The following is a 19,267-nucleotide window of genomic DNA, read 5'->3' as shown; positions in this document are numbered from 1 at the left end:
CTGCTGCTGCTGGGCAGCCGATGTTGCTGCCGTGTAATTGAATATGTGTGTGCGCATGCTTGGCACGCCAAACGCGCGACAGACGCGGGCAGCTAAAAACAAAAGCCAAAGGGCCCCAACAGAAGCTTGCTGCGCGCCGCGCATGCGCAATAAAATCGCATGAAATGCAAAAAAAAAGAAAAAATAAATAAAAAGAGTTTAATTTTTTCAGGCCTGGAGCTTGAGAATCGGCGACAGGAAATTATCATTTTGTGCGGAATGACAGGGCGGCGATTATCATTTGCTGCGATTAGCTTTGATGCCCCGGATATGCGGGGATGTTTTCAACTTAAGAGGGTTTGGCTTTGATTTGCATTTGGATTCGTTGGATTTTTAAAATAGATAAGTGTTTCTTTATAATCTAATCCTATTATGTCCAATTTGAAGGTATTAAAAGATGGTTGAATTGATAATTAGATCTCCATTAGCTACACTGTTAGTTTGTTAAGGGGTTTCTTCATTAACAAACTTCAATTAGTTAATGTGGGAAGGTGAATATAACAAGCTAACAATCGATCTAATTAATGTGTGTTCAAAGCCTTTTTGAAGAGCTGTTTTAAGCCGCCTAAAAGATTTGACGAAGCCATACGCTTGATTAGAATCCAATTGGTTGCTTTTCCTGCTAACGACCCAACTTCCCACGTAACAAACAGCGATGATTTTAGTGGTTTTTCTTTTTAATTTATTTTCTTATAAACTAATAACGTTTATACTACACTAACTAGCTGGAGTTGATATCACAAATGTATTTATTACTGATCATTGGCAACCATCGAGGGTCTCCAACTGGAGTGGATGTCTGAGTGGCATCCTTCGGACTAGTTGGATACTTGTTGCTGGCACGCAATTCGATTCGCACGATCGATCGATCGTCAGCTCCATTCATTCATCGAATGATATGTCTTGTATTATTCATTCATCCAGCCATTCAGTCGCTTTGGTCGCATCTAACTACCGGTTTTTGGCCCATGGTGTTGTGGCTTTGGATGATGTTGAGATTGTTGTGGTGCCTGCTGTTGTTGTCATCATCGATGTTTTGATTTCTTGAGATGTTGCCACTGTTGACATTGCTGCAATTGTTATAGTTCATGTGGCTGCTACTGTTTCGGCTGTTAATATTCTCGCTTTTTGACAAGGTGTTGTAGATTTTATTGGCAATTTTTTGCGGTTGCTTCGTGGTTAGTCAACACTCATGTTGCAATTGGCTTTTTAGCTACTTGAGGTTTATTATTATAATTGCATTTGGGTGTTTCAACTGAAGTATTCCTTATTGTATTGCTGTATAGTTATCGACGTTGAAGATCCTACCAATAATAGTAGTTATTGATGCTTTTGTAGCGTTCCTCAGGTGGTTTTGCTCCACTATTTACTATAATTGCGGTTGTTGACATGATAGCAATTTCGAAATCGGATGTTTTGGTTCTCAGTAATGATTCCTTTCAGATTGGTCGTGCAGGTGGTGTTGCTGCTGCTCCTCCGTCTGCTGCTACTGCGAGTGCCAGTAGAAGCTGCCGGCTTCCGTCTCCAAGCAGATGACTAGGTGCTCCTCCAATCCCACTTGGGTTGCCCTCAACATCCTCTCGTTTGCCTGGTTCTGGGCAATCTCCTCCAGGCTATCGTACCGCTGACTGTCGGCATGTGAGCTGTGTTTGCCAAATCGCTGCAGCATTTTGGCCAATAAGTTCTTTACTTTCGACATGGTTATGACAAGAGTGTTGTATCACTTTACAGATAAGAGTTCTTAGCGCGTTGATTCTTGAATCGCAACTGTTGTGGGCTGATGGCAAGTGCCGCGCTTTTATAGCCCGCCAGATAAACACCACCCAAAAGTCCAACCACCCAACACAACAAGTGCCACATGTGGCGGACACATGTCCAAACTCCGCGCAGGAGCAGCAGCAACATCATCCCAAGTATCAGCCCAACGTTCGCCTGCCACGCTTTCAGCGCAAGGAACCCCGCAGCAAGCTCAACACGTGCAGGATAATCTCGTTTCCCCCCACTCCCGGTGGTGCATCCCTTTGCTTTTTTGTTTTTTTCTCGAACCATCCTCATTTTTTCCATTTCAATACAGAATAAATATTGAGAGCGTTGAGCAGTTGTGGTTCCCATGGATAAGGTTCGACAGCAAAGGGCCTTCCTTCCCCTATCCTGAGCGTATATCTCGATTTTTTGAGGCTAGGGGAAAAAGTATCCCACGGTTCGAGTGGCAGCTGTTTGCAATTTAGGCCACAGCCCCGCTCATTTCGTTGCCTTGGTGGTGGTGGTGGTTGCTTCTTGTTGGTGTTGCAGTTGCCGTTGCTGTTGCCCCTTTTGACACATATTGCACTTGCTGCTGATGTTGTTGCTGCTGCTGCTGCTGCTCCTGCCGCTGCTGCCGAGTTGATTCAACTTTGGTTAATTGCTTCGCCCGCCGTTGGGTCACGCGTTGGCTTCCCAATCGCTTTCCACCTGATTGATGTTTGCTTTTGAGCCTGGAAAGCTCGACGGTGGGCCAAACGCGTGGCGGAGAACAAGTGCTGCTCCTCTGATTGGACGTGGGTTGGTCACGTGTGTGGAGCACCGCTGCAAATTTAATCCTCGCCAGAGCAAGGTGCTTTCACTTGTGGTGGCGTCTTTTGATAGCGTTTTAATTCAACTTATATGGGTTCATAATTTTCGAGTGTTTGTTGCCTGTGGGCCAGGGTTTGGGAGTTGGACATTCGGACGAGGGTTGTTACTCGGCACGAGCTGCAATTGAAGTGGGTTTGAGGTTGATTGCTGGCGGGGAGTCAATTGAGTTTGAATGGTAAGCGATTAGAATGATTGACTGTGTGGTATTGTTAGAGAGAGATAATAATAAAAGGGGTATCTTTTCCGTTGAAAACACCTTTTAGATAAGATATACTTTGCTAATTAAGAAGGATAAGTATTCACATTTAGACAGAGTTAATTTATAAAAGCATTAGTAATTATAATATCATTTAACTAAAAACCAAAAGAAATACAAGAGAAATCGGTACTTGATTGCAATGTAAAAGTGCTGAAGACCCTCCCCTTCCATTAACTTCTTGGGTGTTTTTCCCATGATGGGTATTATAATGCCAGAACAATCGCATTAACACCAGGAAGTGACCATTCTTCACAAAGCTAACTCTGAATTATTCTAAGCATCCCACGGATTGTGGGCTCTGAGCTAATGTCAGCCAACAATTGTCCACTTATCGTCTGGCTAATTTATGGCTGCGCAAACATTTGCCGGCGACATTTACCTGACAAACAAACTGGTGGTCCGGCATACATAAATCCCTCAAAGGATTGGCCCACGAACGGACGACGTAAGTCAGGCGATGGGATCATTGAAATCCATCCAGTGGCTGTCAGTTGGCTGGCCACTGCTACTGGGGATTCTCACTCACCTTGGATACGTTAATGATTTGATTGCCCATTGACAGGCCAAATCCCCACGTCCCCGCAACTCCCATTCACCACTTCAATCAATGACAGACGGCTCGTTAAACTTCTTCTGCGGGTGCGTTCGTTCAATTAGCCCATGTCGTAAAGTACAAATAACTATTGCGTACAAGTTCCACGGAACTTGGATGGCAACTCTGGCTCTGGCTCTGGGCCCGGCCATAATCATTAAGCCAGCCGACTGGTAGCCGGCAATTTAAATTAAACAATCGTCAATGACGGCGACAAGAGTGAAAAACTAAAGTAAAGCAGGCAGTAATCAGTCGGTTTCTCAGTTCGCCAGTCAGTCATCCAGTCAGTCAGTCAGTCCGTCCGGCAGTCATTCAGTCGAGCAGTTTAGTCAATCCGTCAGTGCGTCAGTCAGTCACACGACGATTGCTACTTGGGCTGATAATAAGCGTCGCGCCGGCGCAATAAATGTGTGCCGACAGATAAATGTGTGCCCTCATCTGGTTGTTGCTTCTGTGTATTTACGGCCAAGTGGTTGTCTGTGTGGAGTATCTGTGTCTCGCTGGCTTTCCGTGTATCCGTGCCTGTAATCGTAACCATATAAGCGTCTTAAATGGCAGGTGTGCACATCGCGTGGGAAACACACGACGCGTCTCGAGCGGTTCTCACGATATGAAAATCGAGCAAAACAAACCGAGAGACCCCTCAAGACCCTAACAACGGTGACAGCCACTTTCTCGGGATTCGAATTGGATCTGGGATGGGGATTGGGGTTAGCGTTAAGGGTTGTCAGTGGAGTGTGCATGGGGATCGGGCGAGCATTGGGTCAGGATTTATGGGGCAGCGATGATGGTGAAGGGACCCTAAAAAACCATGACTAGACCATATATTTAAATGCTTGTTTGTAATGAATTGGATTTTATAATTACGTGCATGAGCAGATGACGAATCCTTAAAATTTTAAGTACTTTGTGTATGAGAACATGATTACATCCACCTCTAACATGCCATACTTAGTTATGTAACTGGCTAAAGGATCTAAAAGATCCTCCTTCTTTCCTTTCAGCGATCCAAAGATCAGTAAGCCACAACAAGACAATTACAATTTTACCGAGTTTGATTTTCATTTGCTGGCCCAAACCGAATCAGTTTGTCGCAGACAATTGGGCCCAATTCTGAGCACCACGTTCCCACGTCTTGGCCAGCATTTTACGGTTTAATTGCAGTTACAATGCGTCGCCAGGACCCACACTCCTTGGCTAGACAATTGAAAGGAATAAAACACACAAAGGGAGCCAAGGAAAGCAGCCTGAAAACTCAGTCTTGGCACAACGATTTCCTTGGTTTCCTTTCCCACGCACGCACAGCATAGCAATAAGATTTCGAGATCTTCACGGTGCTCGCAGGTAGCAGGTCCTCCAGCAAGGACCTTCTCCACACTGCTGCTGCTGCGGCTGCTGCGGGTATAAAAGCCGGTGCAGTCGAGGAATCCAGCATCATTCGAGCAGCATCCTGCAAGCAGTTCAGATCAGCTCAGCACATTTCTACAAATCTTCCAAAACAAACAACAACAAAAACACATTACAAAATGGCACCACAGAGCAACAACAGCACCACATTCGTCTCCAAGACCCAGCACTATTTGAAGGTGAAGAAGCCCCTTTTGGAGCGCCAGCGCCGGGCCCGCATGAACAAGTGTTTGGACACATTGAAGACATTGGTGGCCGAGTTCCAGGGCGACGATGCCATCCTGCGAATGGACAAGGCCGAGATGCTGGAGGCGGCACTCGTCTTCATGCGCAAACAGGTCGTCAAGCAGCAGGCGCCGGTCTCCCCACTTCCCATGGATAGCTTCAAGAATGGCTACATGAACGCCGTCAGCGAGATCTCCCGTGTGATGGCCTGCACTCCTGCCATGAGTGTGGATGTGGGCAAGACAGTGATGACCCATCTGGGCGTCGAGTTCCAGCGCATGCTGCAGGCCGATCAGGTTCAGACTTCGGTTCCAACCTCCACCCCACGCCCACTCAGCCCCGCCTCCTCGGGATACCACAGCGATAACGAGGACTCCCAATCCGCCGCCAGCCCCAAGCCAGCCGAAGAAACCATGTGGCGCCCTTGGTAAATCACCATCTCCATCACCATCATCATCGACATCGAATCCAGTCTTCCAGCTGAGGAATCTTCTTCAGCATCGACATTGAATCCTGTCTTCCACCAGCAGCTTCTGCTGCAACGAATCATGTCTTCCAATTGAATCGTTAACCATGTGATAACAGCTTTACCTAGATCATAAGCACACCTCAAGCTTTATTAGTTTATTAAGGATTATGTTTTAAGAGAACAACACAACAGCTTTAATAGTTATAAAATACAAAACACACAAAAACCTAAATACTTTGGTCTATTTATTTACTAAAATTAACAAAAATCATAGGCCAAGATTCCAATTGGTTTTGGGGTCTTCGGCTTGCAGATATCGCATTAATCTTATATGATTTATTTGTCATAAATCTTAAACAAAAAGAAAATATCGAATCAAAGGGCTATTTTTGTATGATGATACAGACGAGGGTTGTAGATTTTGTTTAAATTTTAGATATGGGCTAGTAAAAAAAAACTTTGCAGAACATTCAAGTAATTGTAATTCCGAATATATTTACGGAGACAATGTCAAGTAAAAGTATTCCTATTCTGTGTAGATATACGATTTTCAAGATTATTGTGCTGTTCTTTTGAAAGATAATTACGCTTGTTGAGCAATTCATTAGAATAATTCCACAGTTTTTGTGTAAAAGACACACATTAGGCAGTACCTCCCCCACCTGATGATCGATCTAAACAAGATCCGTGCTTGACAACCCAGCTGCGACCTCCTCGACGAAGAGTTGAACTCCCCCGGGTCCAAGTAGGAGGTCCTGTGGCCATAAACCCAGTCAAACCCCTGGCCAAGCGACGCCCCCGAGGACCGGAGACAATAAAAGACACAGACCTGTCTGCGCCTCGATCAACAGCTTAACACTGTGGTGTTGCACGTGTTGCAAAGTGTTGTCGAATCTGCATACCCCTCGAACCCCTGGACAGGGCTCACATATCGTTTTGGGACTTTTTTTTCTCGTTTTTGTCAGCCAGGGGAGGTTCCGGGCCCATCGAGTTAAACCGTCAATTACGACCGCTTTTGTGCCCTGCACGTGCGTGCTGAGTGATGGGCGGGGATCGAGGAACGGGACTCCTTGAGGCTTGGATCGTTGATATCCTAAACCAACAATGACAATGGCCACGGCATTCCTGGAACTCGCCTCCCGCATATGCGACACACCATCGCACATACTAATTTGTAAACTAAAAAATAAAATCCAAAAATAAGAAGACAAGTCTCCGCTGTCTCGTGTCAAGTGCAATGTCTTTGTGTAACTCGATGATCCAAAGGACCCCACATGTGTGGTGCATCACCACACTGATTACTGTCTGTGTTATTTTATCATTACAAAACCAAAGAAACCGCCACGTAGGTTCACCAGCTCATATTCATATTTAAGGATCACAGTTAGCATTCTAATGAAAACTTGGATATATCTTCTTTGTTGGAAATTAAAGATTTACTCAACGAAACTTAATATGAAAATACATACTTTAAATTACCGGAATAAAGTAGAGTAATAGTTTTAAATTTATAAGACAAGAATCTATCAAATATAACTATATATTGATAATATATAATATGTAGCTCGATTACAAGCTATCTTTTTTCGAGGTCATCGAGTATTCGTATTATCTCAGTTCCTTAGAACCTATCTATCGATTCCTTGTTATTGTTATGCTTACGGTTGTGCACATGGCTCCGACTAAATCCCTATAGCTCATCTAGCCCGTCTGTCCAACTCAAGTGCAGGGATCATCTTTCGTTCAACGGAATTTTTCGCACGCCTCGTTTGATGTTCACGCTGCTGACCACGGAAAATGTAAACGGAAATACCGTAACAGATTCGGGCAGTTAGCACATCCTCGGCGGTCGGCGTGGGTGTGGAAGGTCCTGTCCGGTGTAACTGGACCTGCGGAAACCGGTGGAGGAGGGAAGGCCTCAATGATCGGTGGGCTTTTCCCGCCGACAATCGAACGCACATGTGTGAAATTTTCACGTTCGCAAGTTGATCACGTTGCCGCACTATGGGTAGTTATGGTAGATACATGGGTTTTGGATGGATAGCTAGGTGGATGGATAGGTGGTTCGACGAGGGACGTGACGGGGCCACAGTTTCGATCGTAACACCCTGCTGTGAGCGAAACGAGGTCGTCACGTGTACAAACACGATCATTCCCACCCCCCTTTGAACACTTGGTAGGGAGACAATGGACAGCCAGGGTCAGGTTGATTTTATTTTTATTTTATTTTTTTTTCCTCTTTCTCCGCTTTTGTGTGCGTCGGGCTAATCCACAGTTTTGGAACCTTAAATGATCGAGCTGAGATAAGAAATCAGTGCACGTGTTCGGCCAAAGATTTCCCTGGAAGATAGAAAAGTGATGGAGAAAAGGAAGGCACCACAGTAGTCACCGAAAACCCAGAAAAAAACCACTGCAGGGGCAGCCAAAATTTAAGACCCCCAGCGGGGCTTTGGTTTCCCATCCAAATGGTTAACTATTTTTATTTGTTTTGCCCCTGCACGTGGGCACACAATAAAGTGCAGAAAAAAAAAACAACTAACACAAAAAACAACCATCAGAAGGAAAACTGGGGGCAATGAGTCAACCGAAAAACTAAAGGACCAAAACACAATTAGATCGACACAATCCGTGCATAATAAGGCCGAATAATGCGGTAGCATGAGTCAACCAAAAACGATACGAGGAACTGGGAGAATCGCCCAGGGCCATAAAGGTCAGTTTCCTGGAAGTAATTCAATAATTTGGGACTGTTGATACAGCAAAGGATATTCAAAAGATTGAAGGCAACTCTTGTTGTGATAAAACACAGGGGATTTTATAGAAATATTCTGCCCCAATATCAAAGATACTTTGTTGCTACAAGCAGAGGAGGGACGTTATTGGAATGGCTTTAGCTCTTAATCCCGAAAACTGGTCCAGTTCTATGTCAGCATATTGTCTTTTGAGATGATGACGACTATAATGATGACTATTTCAGGACCAGGGCTAAATGAAGCTGTACAAACTTGGAATTGAGACTTGAGCATTGAATTGTTGAAATGAATTCCAAAATTGTAATAGTATCTTATTTAAGTTATTTTCTTTTATTTTTACCTAAAGGAGGAGGAGGAGTTTATTAACATAATAGACAATTTCCAACTTAAAATATTAACATAATTTGAGATATCCCCAACATTATGTCAATTATATTGTTACGAATTTTCTTGTATTGGTTCTCTAATTTTCTTCAAAAGAAAAGGATCCAACAGTATCCACCAATAAAACCAATTATCCCATCCTTTGACCCGCTCATCGATCCATTATAAGAACCATCCCAGCCAACAAAGCCAACCATATAATCATCATCACCTCCACAGCAGTTCAATAGATCTGAGATCCAGGACGATCTGTTAACGCCAGCCTACAACTTCTCACCGAGGAGTCCTGCTTAATTTGTCCCAACTCACACCGGGTTCCAAATATTTATGGTTAAGTCAGAGGACAATCCATTAAGTACGCCAAAGATATCCAGAGGGAGCCGAGACACAAAAAGCCGAAAGAAATCCTGGGAAACCTTGGCTTCAGCGCCTCACGCGCCATCAACGATCCACAAATAAAAAAAGAAGAAGGAGCCGCACAAAAAAAGATCAGGCGCTCGCTGTGCGTGTGCTCCTCCAACGATGTCCTCGTGGTCCTGCTCCTCCTTCCCTCTTACATATTTTTTACCCATCATAATACGAATCGGTCCCCTGCTAATTGTGTGCCATCAGCAACAGAAATTAAAAGCAACTCCTTCGTCGACGATCCTTGTCCTCCAGCTCCTTCGCCATCTCGCTCCTTCGGGCAACGCCTCGCCTCCACATACAATTTGATAAATTTCAAATTACAGCGCATTAAATGCTCGCAGTTAAGGATTCCTGGTCCCTCGTCTGGGATCTGTGTGCCCCCACCTCCTTCAAATTCTACGGATTGTTTGCCTATTGAGCTATTTTATCTTCTGGTTTCGGGCATTAATTGTTCGCCTCCGTTCGAGCGTTGAAAATTGAAAATATTCTCCCACGTTCTCGAGCTGCACACGTGTTCGAGAAATGGAAAAGGGATTTCCCCCGCCCCCTGGCTCCATCATCTTCCGTCCCGCTCGCACTGCCTACATAATGAGATAAGTGCACATAAAAACCAAAAGTGATCGGCAGAAAAAGGGAAAAAACGAATCTCCTTTTCAAAAAGGATCCTTTCGAACCGAGACTGTGGGAACTGGTAGAAAGTCTCGTTTCTCACGATCCTGCAGCAGGATAAAATTGCCCGCACCTTCAACAGGTGCGAGCGGAGCGGCACTACATGCCGTCACACTCCGACGCACGCAGGTTAATGCCGATGCAGTCCCTTTTCGAAAAACACACCTGCCGTTTTTGTTGTTGCCTCGCCATGTATCCGCACTGTGTATAGGATTTTTCGGGACACGTATCCTTGTAGTTTCCCACACTCGGTGTTTTGTGACCTGCTCGGCTTCGGGTTTCTCCACGTCCTGGCGGGTATAAAAGGACCCTGGATCGGAGGATCAGGCATCATTCGAGCTCAACGCTTCGTACAGTAAACATCTCAGCTACACAGCAGCTAAACACAAAATTCCAAAACACATCATCATGTGCCAGAACAAGAGCAACACCAACAACACCATGACCATCAAGTCGAACAAGAAGTCCTACAGCGTGAAGAAACTGCTGCAGAAGATCTTCAAGCAGCAGCAGCGCGTCGAGGAGGAGCAGAACCTCAAGAACGCCCTCAAGGCCAACTCTTTGGAGTCTCTGGAATCCATGGAGAACAGCCGCAACGCCGATCTGGAGTCCGCCTCCATCTGCGCCTCTCTGGAGTCCTGCGAGAACGAGGCCAACGAGCGTCTCTCCCAGTCCTGCGAAATTGAGGACTACGACTTCGAGCAACTGCCCACCGTGCCCGTTCACTTCGTCCGCACCGCCCACGGCACCTTCTTCTGGACCGCCGTCTCCGATCTGCCAGCCGACAACGACCTCGTCGAGCCCCTCTACTGCAGCACCTCCAACGCCATCGCCATCCCCCAGGATCGTTGGGTTCAGGCCTAAGAAATATCAGCGTCCTGCAACCTGCATCCATCATCCCGCAACTATGTCTTCCATTGGATCTCCAGCTTTAATCAACGTCTTCCGTTAATTTTTGACACCATTCCACAAAAATTAACACGCAAGCCGATCAACTCAACTGAAGAGCTTTACAAAAATTGTGATACATTTTACTTAACAAACACAAAAAAAAATCAAAATATATATACAATTTAAATGAAATCAACCACTGTTTTTTACTTTTTAATCATTGATTAATCTTATGAAATGGGGCTTCTCTTAAATCACACATTTGGAAATTGGTCATCTTTACCAAAAATTGTGTTACATTTCACCCAAAAAAAATAATTGAATAGGAATCTAAATTCTTTGTTTTCCCCCCTATTGTTCCAACAATTTTCCGTTTACAAATCAACACAGAAAATAAATAGGGAGCGAAGTCCTTTCTTAATTGGCATGACTCATTTGAAAAACGAGCGGACCCTAATCCGATTCGATCCTGAACCTTTTTTGGTCTTATTGTTGATCAATTTACCTGCCAGCAGGTAGTGCATATAGACGGGGGTTGTTTGGCCTGTTGATTTGGACCACAATGCCAACCAGTTATCGGGCAGGTAGAGAGGATCTGTTGATTGCCGATCGGATTGGTGGTAAGAACAGGCTCCAATTAGATGATCTGCTTATGGGAATGAATCAGGGTCGAGACGAAAATGTGTTGCATACATTAAAGCTGATGTGTCTTCACGCCAATTAAAGGTAATTTATTGGGACAGTAAACAACATAAAGTAATTATATAATAACTTGCAAGCTAGTACCAAGGTAACATGCTTTTAAACACAAGGTATATCTTCATCTGAAACTCTAAGAATTGAAACTCCCCCAAAAGTAAAACTTTGCGTTTTCAATTTAAATCATTTATTTTATTTGGATAGTGTATTTTTGATTATTCTTTCTCAACTAATCATAAATTAACATTTATAAATTATTTAAAGCTTAATATAGGCTAAACAATAAAGAGAGCGCAACGAGCTATTAAACTTAGGGAACTTTTGGAGTAGGAAAATAGCGCACTCGAATATATATATTCACTGATTGATTGATCATCGTACTTTAGTTATATCACAGTTGAAATTAAACAATTAATTTACAAATTACCATTATCGGAACTAAAACTAAAAGTATTTCAAAACCATTCAGAAATCGATTAGACCTCAATTAACTTAGGTTGATATGATTTACTTTGGAAGACAACGGATCTTGTTGCAGAACGGTCAATAGCCATTTTTTTGGGTTGCGATTATAATGTAAGGGATAAGATCCATATTGGGCACGCCCAATTACCAGGGCCTCCAAACGGGCTCAGAGGCGCCGGACTCCTGCGAGCTAACCGACGCCGTCTCGGATAACGCGTTGCCATCGACGGATGTCACATCGATCAGTTCGTCCTTGCTGGTCAGAAAGGAGCTGTAACTAATGGCGGCAGCGGCGGCCGCCGGTCCATATCCTCCCAGCAACGGGAAGGCTAAGCGGCCCGATGATTGCGGTATTTGCTGCTGCTGGTGTTGTTGCTGTTGCTGCTGCTGCTGGAGCAACTGCGTCTGCAGCTCAATTAGTCGCGTCGATAGGAATTTCATTATCTTGCGGCCAATCTCATCGGTTTGCTGCGTCTGCAGCAGGACCTGGGTAATCTGATCGGCAGCATGCACATAGCCGGAGCGAAAGGACTCCACGTGGGCGGTACTGGTTGAGGTGGGTGGGCTGCCAACACCAGCCACTACTCCCTGCAGCGAAAGACCACCCCGCTGCTTGAGTTTCCTCATGTGATCAACGGTCAACTCCAGGATATCCGCCTTCTCCAGCCGGGTGACGTGCTCGCCCTCCTGCTGCAGGCACTCTACCATCAGATCCTTGAGATCGTCCAGACACTTGTTGATCCTGGCTCGCCGTTTGCGCTCCAGCAGCGGCTTCATCACCTTGCGGTACTGATACGTCTTGGACATCTCCATGACCATGATCGATTGGGTTGTTTTATGTGTATTTTAAGGATTGTTCTTTTGCATTTAGTCTCTCAACTGCACATTATCACTACTGATTTTGGTTGGTTTCATAGATTGGTTTTCTTTTTGACGAGTTTGTTGCGCGTGCGTTGCGCGTTCCACCGATTGCGGTGCGTTCGAGTGGCGGCACTTTTACGAAATGAGTGGCAAACTAGTTCCCAGCCCTACTTTTATATGACAGCCACGCTCTCCCGGCAAGCGGGGATCAGGCTCTCCCGGCCACAAAGCTCCCGCATGATCACTCATACACGCTCCCAGGCACTCGGGCCCAAGATCGAGTTCCACTTCGGCTCTTTTCGGTCGCGGATCGGTAGCGGCGCTCGGCAGCGGCACAAAGAGAGGCTACTGTAGGCCATCGATGATGGGGGTTGGACCGTCTGCAGGGGGTACAGTGGGACCATCACTGTGGAACAGTGTACCTTCTTAATGAGCATCCAAGTGTTGCAGATATTGTAAATTAAAATTGTTTTATAAGAATGAAACAATTCATTCTAGCAACGAAAGTATAGTTGGTCATACTTATAATGCCTAGATTTTCCAACATCAATAGACTATTTAACAATAGACTATTTAACTAATTTAACAATAGTCTTTTTTATATTATTATGCTACTGCTATTTTTTTAAAAACTCTCAAAAGTATGCTACAAAAATTGTCAAACCAAAAGGACGATTTAAAAATTTACTAAATATTGAGATCTGAAAGAAATAAATTTTATAAAACATTTTATAATACTCACAAAATCAATAAAACAATTTAGAAATTTTAGTTTATAATATTTACTAACTATATGCGGTTAATGGTTGTATATCCTTCGAGAACTCCAAGAAGAATGCAATAAATATGGACAAACTGTCTGCACTTATTTTCGTAATATCTGCTTATTGGAAGTATTACTATTAGCCCAATATTAGTAATATTAACCGAAACTACTCGACTTCGAACCAAGGTGCATGCAATGGGAGCGAGCGAGAGCGTGCCCCGCCGCAGATACAAATGTATCTGTATCTGCAGCTTTGGTGCTCTGGCGCGCGTCGTCTTCAATTGATTGCATGGCCAGAGGGAAACTGAGCAGTCGGCAGTCGACAGTCGGCTTTCGGATTGGATCTCATTCTCGGCGACTGCGCGTGTCTCTCAGGCCGCTCCACCCCGCCCTCCATCCCCCCTCATCCATGTCATACTTATTGTCAATGATGACAGTGCTCGGCTCCCATTCGCTGTCGAAGTCCGCTGCTCCGTACCGCTCACACCAACAATGAGAATGAGACACGAGGGAGCCTACGAGGCAGTAGCCTATGTGATTGTGGGTCCCATGGCTCAGTGGATGGGGATGGGTGTCTGTGTGTGTGTGTGTGTGTGCGGTGTGCCTACTTTACGAGACCGTGGGAAACAGATTTGTCGTGTGTTTCCCACACGTTGGACGGATGGCTGGATTGTGATGCGATCCGATGGATTGCTGAAATGTTGTTGCTGTTGCTGCTGGTTGATTTCAAGCGGGTTGACTGTCAGCCGCCGATGGGGGGCAGTGGGCGAACTGGTGAGGGATGGCTGGGCGGAGGGGCAGCCTTAACTCGCGCAATTATGTCGCATGCTTGGCTGATGATGATGACTGCGACAAATGCACGTGGACAAAATATTGGGTATATTTGGGAGTTTAAAGTAGATTCGAAACCATTTCAATAACAGCAACTAAGCTAATTAACAATAAAAATAGATCACCCCATTTCAGAAGAATTCGAAATATATATATTTTGATATGATACCTAAGGCCAAATTCAAATGTAATCAGTTTAATATTCTGTTAACTTTTTTTCAAAGTTTTCAAACATTTCTCACAGTGCACAACCACTACGATGGCTGGGGCTGTGGGTTGACTTTTCGTTGAAGCGTATCGATTAAGTGTAACAGTTTCGCTATCTCGGCGCATTGGGGGTTCCAAAATGAAAGAAATAAAACTGTTTTTGCATAGTCCGATTACCAACCCTTCGGCATTTGTCGCCTTTCGTAATAAACTTTAACATCCGGTTGTCGTTCTAAGATTCGTTTTTCGCCCGTCCTCCGCATATTTTTTTTAATTCGCTGATCTCAGGGCTACTGGTCAGCACTGAGTGTATAAAATGTTGCCTGTTTTTTATGCCCCTTTTTTTCACAGCTGCTGTTGGGCCGACTTTATCACCATCGCAGCAATATGACACTTGTGGTTGGACGCCTCGGAGTTATTTTTTGTGGCCGTGCTTTTTGCCTGGCTAAGCATTTCCCATGATGCTGCAGAATCGCTCTGTTTGTTTGTCTTCTGGCCATGACTTCCGTTAGCCGTTTGGCTTGACTTGGCTTGCCTTTCTGCTGACTGGAGCCATAACAATTAAGACTCTCAAGGCATTTCGATGGTTCGCCTTTCAAGATGCCTCAACTTTCAACTCGGCCGGCACACGTGGCGTATGAGTAATGCGAATATGCAAAATAATCACGCAGACACCGATGGACAGAAATAGAGAGACCGCAAAACCATTTTCGACTAACCTCAATGCACACTAATTGCTTGTCATATATGCCCGTCTGTTTGTCTGCCGATGTATATATAGTTCTGCACAAAACTTGTTGCCATCGCCAGTCGTGTGAACCAAAAGCTTAAAAGCCAAATAGTTGCTGATGGGTAAAGACAGTCTTGACGGGTCATCGAGCAGCGAATTGCCAATGCCCTAGAGAGGAAGATAATAAATAATATAAAATACCCAATAAAATAAACTACTAGTCTGCAAACTAAACATTTAAAGTAAACATATGCACATAGCATGATAATTTATTTAGGAGTTCCCTAGTATATCATGGAAGTCATATCTTCCTGAATCTAAGTTCATATGTCCCAAAGACCCATATAAGAGAGAGTATGAACCGCCTAACGACTACCAGCGTCCGTCGCTGAAAGGCACAAGCCCAGGCACAAGCTGGCCTCTGTTGGAGCTGCAATCGCAATCGCAGTTGGAGTCGGAGCTGGCTTGGAAGTCGAGCTACGCGAGTTGGAGTCTCAGCCGGTGTCCGTGTTGCCAACTCAGTCGCTTTCAATTTGGCAAACGTGCAGTTCAAAGCCTAGACGCTGATTGGGGGCAAAAGTGCGCGGGGTAAGTGGCGGGGTAAGGGAAGTGGTGGTGGTGTTTCAGCCAAGATTAATAGCGGCCAAAGGCAACAGAGTCAAGTCGCGTCGAGAGATCTCTGGTGCGCAAGCGTGCGGTGCACACGCGATTGGCACGAGTTTCGGGCACAAAATATATATAAAAGAAAATTAAAACCCGATTCGTAGCTCGTAGCTGAGCTGGCCTAACTAGTTATGGCAGCTAACTCCGATTGTTGTGCAGTGTGGGAACCTGCGATCCGGCAAGGACTTGCTGCCTGAATGAGGTCACGGCCTCATTAGATCCCCCATACCGATGGCCATGCCCATAGCCATGGCATACCCATACACACTTATGCCATCCGATTCCCATCCCGTTTTCCGTTCCCAGTTCGGAGCGTGTGAACCACAACATGTCATAATCCCCTCGTTGCGACTAGTCCCTTTTAAAATGAACTTATCAGCGCCGGGCTCTGCGAGCCTTGATTATAAATGACAACAAACAGGCCAACAAGTAGCAATAACAGCTGCTCAGCCGAAACAAAAATCACATCGAAAGGAAACAGAAATAACAGCGTCAGCAGCAGAAGCAACAACAATAATAGTGCCCCGAAAAAAGCCGAAAACCCAAGTGAAATTCTTATAAGCCCTTTCCCACACTCGAAGACATCGACATCGAACAACGGCGACGCCTGCGCCTTTTGCCTTTGCCTTTGCCCTAACCATTGCCAGTTCCCCAGGACGGAAATGCGCAGCGTCTTAGTCCCACGCTCGCAGAAGGGAACAGGTGCTATTGGAGGCCCCTTCGACGACGGCTCTGTGGCTAGCCCTAACCCCTCCCCCCCACCACATCGCCCGAAATCCCGAAGCCTGAAGACCGGACAACAACCCATGTACTACTGGGCTCCGGGCTCTGGGTACCGTGTGAATGTGAAAACAAAGTCAGTCGTGCATAAATGACGAACAGGCGATGCGCACAGTGGTTCCAGGCCAATAACAGGATTATGGATAATTAATATATATAAACTACGGTACTAACAAACAATAAATACATGTGAGGTAAATATAGAACTTGCAATAAGACTTATAATGTTTTCTTTGTAACATGTTGTATTTTTTCGTAAATTAAATATCATAATTTGCATATTCGTTTACCAGGATATAAATTAAAATTCCATATATATTTAATACCAATTTTCCAGCCCCCTTGAACCACTGTGCGGAAACGTGGTCTTCATCTACCTGCAGCCAAAACTCATCAAGCGGCCCTTGTCGATTGTACGTGCATGGGAAAAGTACACACACAGAAGACTGGAGCTTGTGGATTCCTGTTGGAATTTATTTGGGAAATACGCGCACATAAAAAGGCCTTAACTCCTCCCCCGCCTCCTCCAGCGGGCTCACCTCTCACCCCGGCCTGGCTGTGGTTCAGTGTTCTGTGTGTGAGAGTGCACTCAAATTTCGTACGGTGCTTGGGTTATAGCCGCTCGTGAGATCAGCCGGCGTACGATTTCACTCTTGACTGGCCATCGGCAGCGCAGCAACTTCGCCTCATATATAAATATGAGCGACGCCGGCGCAGCAGCATCAGTAAACGACCAGCTCTTGCGAGGTGCGCACACGCAACGCTCGCTGTCCACGAAACAACATTACAGCAAGAATCAAGTAAAAGCTCCGCAAAGCACAGCAGCAACATGTATCTGGATACGAAAAACCTGACAGCCAGCAGCACTTCAGCGCTGACAGCGGGCACAGCATCGAACTCAAAGTCAACACGGCGCATGCGCAACGTGTGGAAGCCGCTGAGTCGCCTGCTGAAAGTGGGTGGCAAGGGTCGCACCGCACAGGCGACCTTGGCCCATCCCAACAACGTGGATCTCAACAACACACAGCAGCAGCAGCAACAGCACCAGGAGTTGCTCATTGAAGATGACACCAAGTCAACGCCAGAGGAGTCTATCCACAAGTACGGTCTGGAGCTGAGGCAATTGCCCGAGGAGGAGCAGGAGTCCCTCACCCAGCCGCCCAACACACCCACATTGATTAGCAGCGTGCATGTGGACAAGGTCAGCGCCCAGAGCTGCGGCAACTGCCAGCACGGACGCAACTGCCAGCACCGACATTACAGCAGCAACATCAACAGCAACAGCAGCAGCAGCAACATGAACAGCAGCAGTGCAACACAGTTGCCCAGTAATCTCTGGGATCTGCAGTTGCCCCTCCAGTACATCAGCACGGACAATGGCACCTTCTTCTGGGCCAACACACAGGATCGAGTGGACGATGATCTCCTGCACGCCTTGCTCTGCCAGAGCTTCAGTCAGCTGCCCGGAACGCTATGCTAGTTGTACTCCACCCACAATCACCTCATCCCATCACTGAATAGATCTCATTCTCATGGGGGTAGTACCCCTAATTATTGTAATTTCATTTATTTATTTCCCTGCGCAATATTTACGTTGTTAATGTGATACTAATTTGCATGTAAAATATAACATAAACAATCATTTTGTACAATACAGATGAAAAGAACACGAAAAGGATATGTTTTATTATCGATTGGGCTTGCGAGGAAGGAGCCTGATAATAAAAACCAGTGTGTTTTAGGGTTTTATGGATATAAGGGCTCTGAGTAGGATTCGTTGTTAACGCAATTAACAGCTTGGACCTTCATTTGGTTTATCATCACCTTGAGAAGCAATTCAAACTATATTGATCCATCAACTTGAGGTTGGAGACATAAAAAATTGATAATGGCACCTATTCTGCTTTATCATTCTTGGGGATCGGAAAGGAGAACCCGATCTCTTGAAGTACTGGCATAACGGAAGAACGAAGATCAGAGCAAAGGATAACGGAAGCAGTGTTATGAGTGGAACCTAATGAGCCCTGACAGATGAGCGGTCTGTCCAGACGGGTTGGTAAACCGATCAAAGGAGATGAAAGGAGTGGTAGATGTGCAAACTGGTATCATCTTGCGGTGACTGTCACATCGATGCTCCCAGACTATATGTAAAAGAATTAAGGTTGATTGCAGACAATATCCTGTGTTAATGTCCCCAGTTAGGCGCTAAAGTCAATGGGACCTGTAAGATGGATCTCTTCAGTGGAAGGAGGATTTTTTACATGGCTATATCTCAATAAAAAAGCATTGATAAACTTTGATGTATACTCTAGAGCCAACCACGATTGGGGAATAATAACAAAAAGCTATTAGGGGAACTGATAAGCTTGCCCCATTTAGGGAAGTTGGATCCAATAATTATCAGCTCAACTACAACACACGTTGCAAACACGGATATAAAACAGTTTTGGGGCAGGAAACTTGAAAGCCACAAGCGCGAAATTTGCGGTTAAGCTATAGTACAATTTTTTAGGAAACACAAAAATTGGGTACACAAAGAATAAATGGCTATGCTGA

The 19,267-nt window shown here is 45.2% G+C and overlaps 5 protein-coding genes across 5 annotated transcripts; 3 read left to right on the top strand and 2 right to left on the bottom strand.

Annotated features, from left to right (window-relative positions):
• Positions 1 to 725: 725 nt before the first annotated feature.
• Positions 726 to 1,850, bottom strand: LOC27206485 (enhancer of split m6 protein). Its single transcript, XM_016177563.3, has one exon. The coding sequence runs from the start codon at positions 1,736 to 1,738 to the stop codon at positions 1,526 to 1,528; it is 213 nt and encodes a 70-aa protein (XP_016036364.1). The 5' UTR covers positions 1,739 to 1,850; the 3' UTR covers positions 726 to 1,525.
• A 3,060-nt stretch (positions 1,851 to 4,910) lies between these two features.
• Positions 4,911 to 5,836, top strand: LOC6729705 (enhancer of split m5 protein). The gene has a single exon (XM_002104975.4). The coding sequence runs from the start codon at positions 5,030 to 5,032 to the stop codon at positions 5,564 to 5,566; it is 537 nt and encodes a 178-aa protein (XP_002105011.1). The 5' UTR covers positions 4,911 to 5,029; the 3' UTR covers positions 5,567 to 5,836.
• A 4,275-nt stretch (positions 5,837 to 10,111) lies between these two features.
• On the top strand, positions 10,112 to 10,901 carry LOC6729704 (enhancer of split m4 protein). Its single transcript, XM_002104974.4, has one exon. The coding sequence runs from the start codon at positions 10,227 to 10,229 to the stop codon at positions 10,680 to 10,682; it is 456 nt and encodes a 151-aa protein (XP_002105010.1). The 5' UTR covers positions 10,112 to 10,226; the 3' UTR covers positions 10,683 to 10,901.
• Positions 10,902 to 11,600: 699 nt separating this feature from the next.
• On the bottom strand, positions 11,601 to 12,908 carry LOC6729703 (enhancer of split m3 protein). Its single transcript, XM_002104973.4, has one exon. It carries the CDS (start codon positions 12,690 to 12,692, stop codon positions 12,018 to 12,020), a length of 675 nt encoding a protein of 224 aa, XP_002105009.1. The 5' UTR covers positions 12,693 to 12,908; the 3' UTR covers positions 11,601 to 12,017.
• Positions 12,909 to 17,084: 4,176 nt separating this feature from the next.
• Positions 17,085 to 18,380, top strand: LOC27206428 (enhancer of split M2 protein). The gene has a single exon (XM_016174661.3). The coding sequence runs from the start codon at positions 17,541 to 17,543 to the stop codon at positions 18,189 to 18,191; it is 651 nt and encodes a 216-aa protein (XP_016036363.1). The 5' UTR covers positions 17,085 to 17,540; the 3' UTR covers positions 18,192 to 18,380.
• The last annotated feature ends 887 nt before the right edge of the window (positions 18,381 to 19,267 follow it).

This window comes from Drosophila simulans, chromosome 3R, assembly GCF_016746395.2.
Source record: "Drosophila simulans strain w501 chromosome 3R, Prin_Dsim_3.1, whole genome shotgun sequence".
In the NCBI taxonomy this organism is placed as follows: domain Eukaryota; kingdom Metazoa; phylum Arthropoda; class Insecta; order Diptera; family Drosophilidae; genus Drosophila; species Drosophila simulans.
Note: the sequence above shows the minus strand (reverse complement) of the source record. Positions and strands in the feature narration are given on the sequence as shown.

Coding starts and splice junctions, on each gene's coding strand:
- LOC27206485 (XM_016177563.3), bottom strand. CDS start 1,738: ATGTCGAAAGTAAAGAACTTATTGGCCAAAATGCTGCAGCGATTTGGC.
- LOC6729705 (XM_002104975.4), top strand. CDS start 5,030: ATGGCACCACAGAGCAACAACAGCACCACATTCGTCTCCAAGACCCAG.
- LOC6729704 (XM_002104974.4), top strand. CDS start 10,227: ATGTGCCAGAACAAGAGCAACACCAACAACACCATGACCATCAAGTCG.
- LOC6729703 (XM_002104973.4), bottom strand. CDS start 12,692: ATGGTCATGGAGATGTCCAAGACGTATCAGTACCGCAAGGTGATGAAG.
- LOC27206428 (XM_016174661.3), top strand. CDS start 17,541: ATGTATCTGGATACGAAAAACCTGACAGCCAGCAGCACTTCAGCGCTG.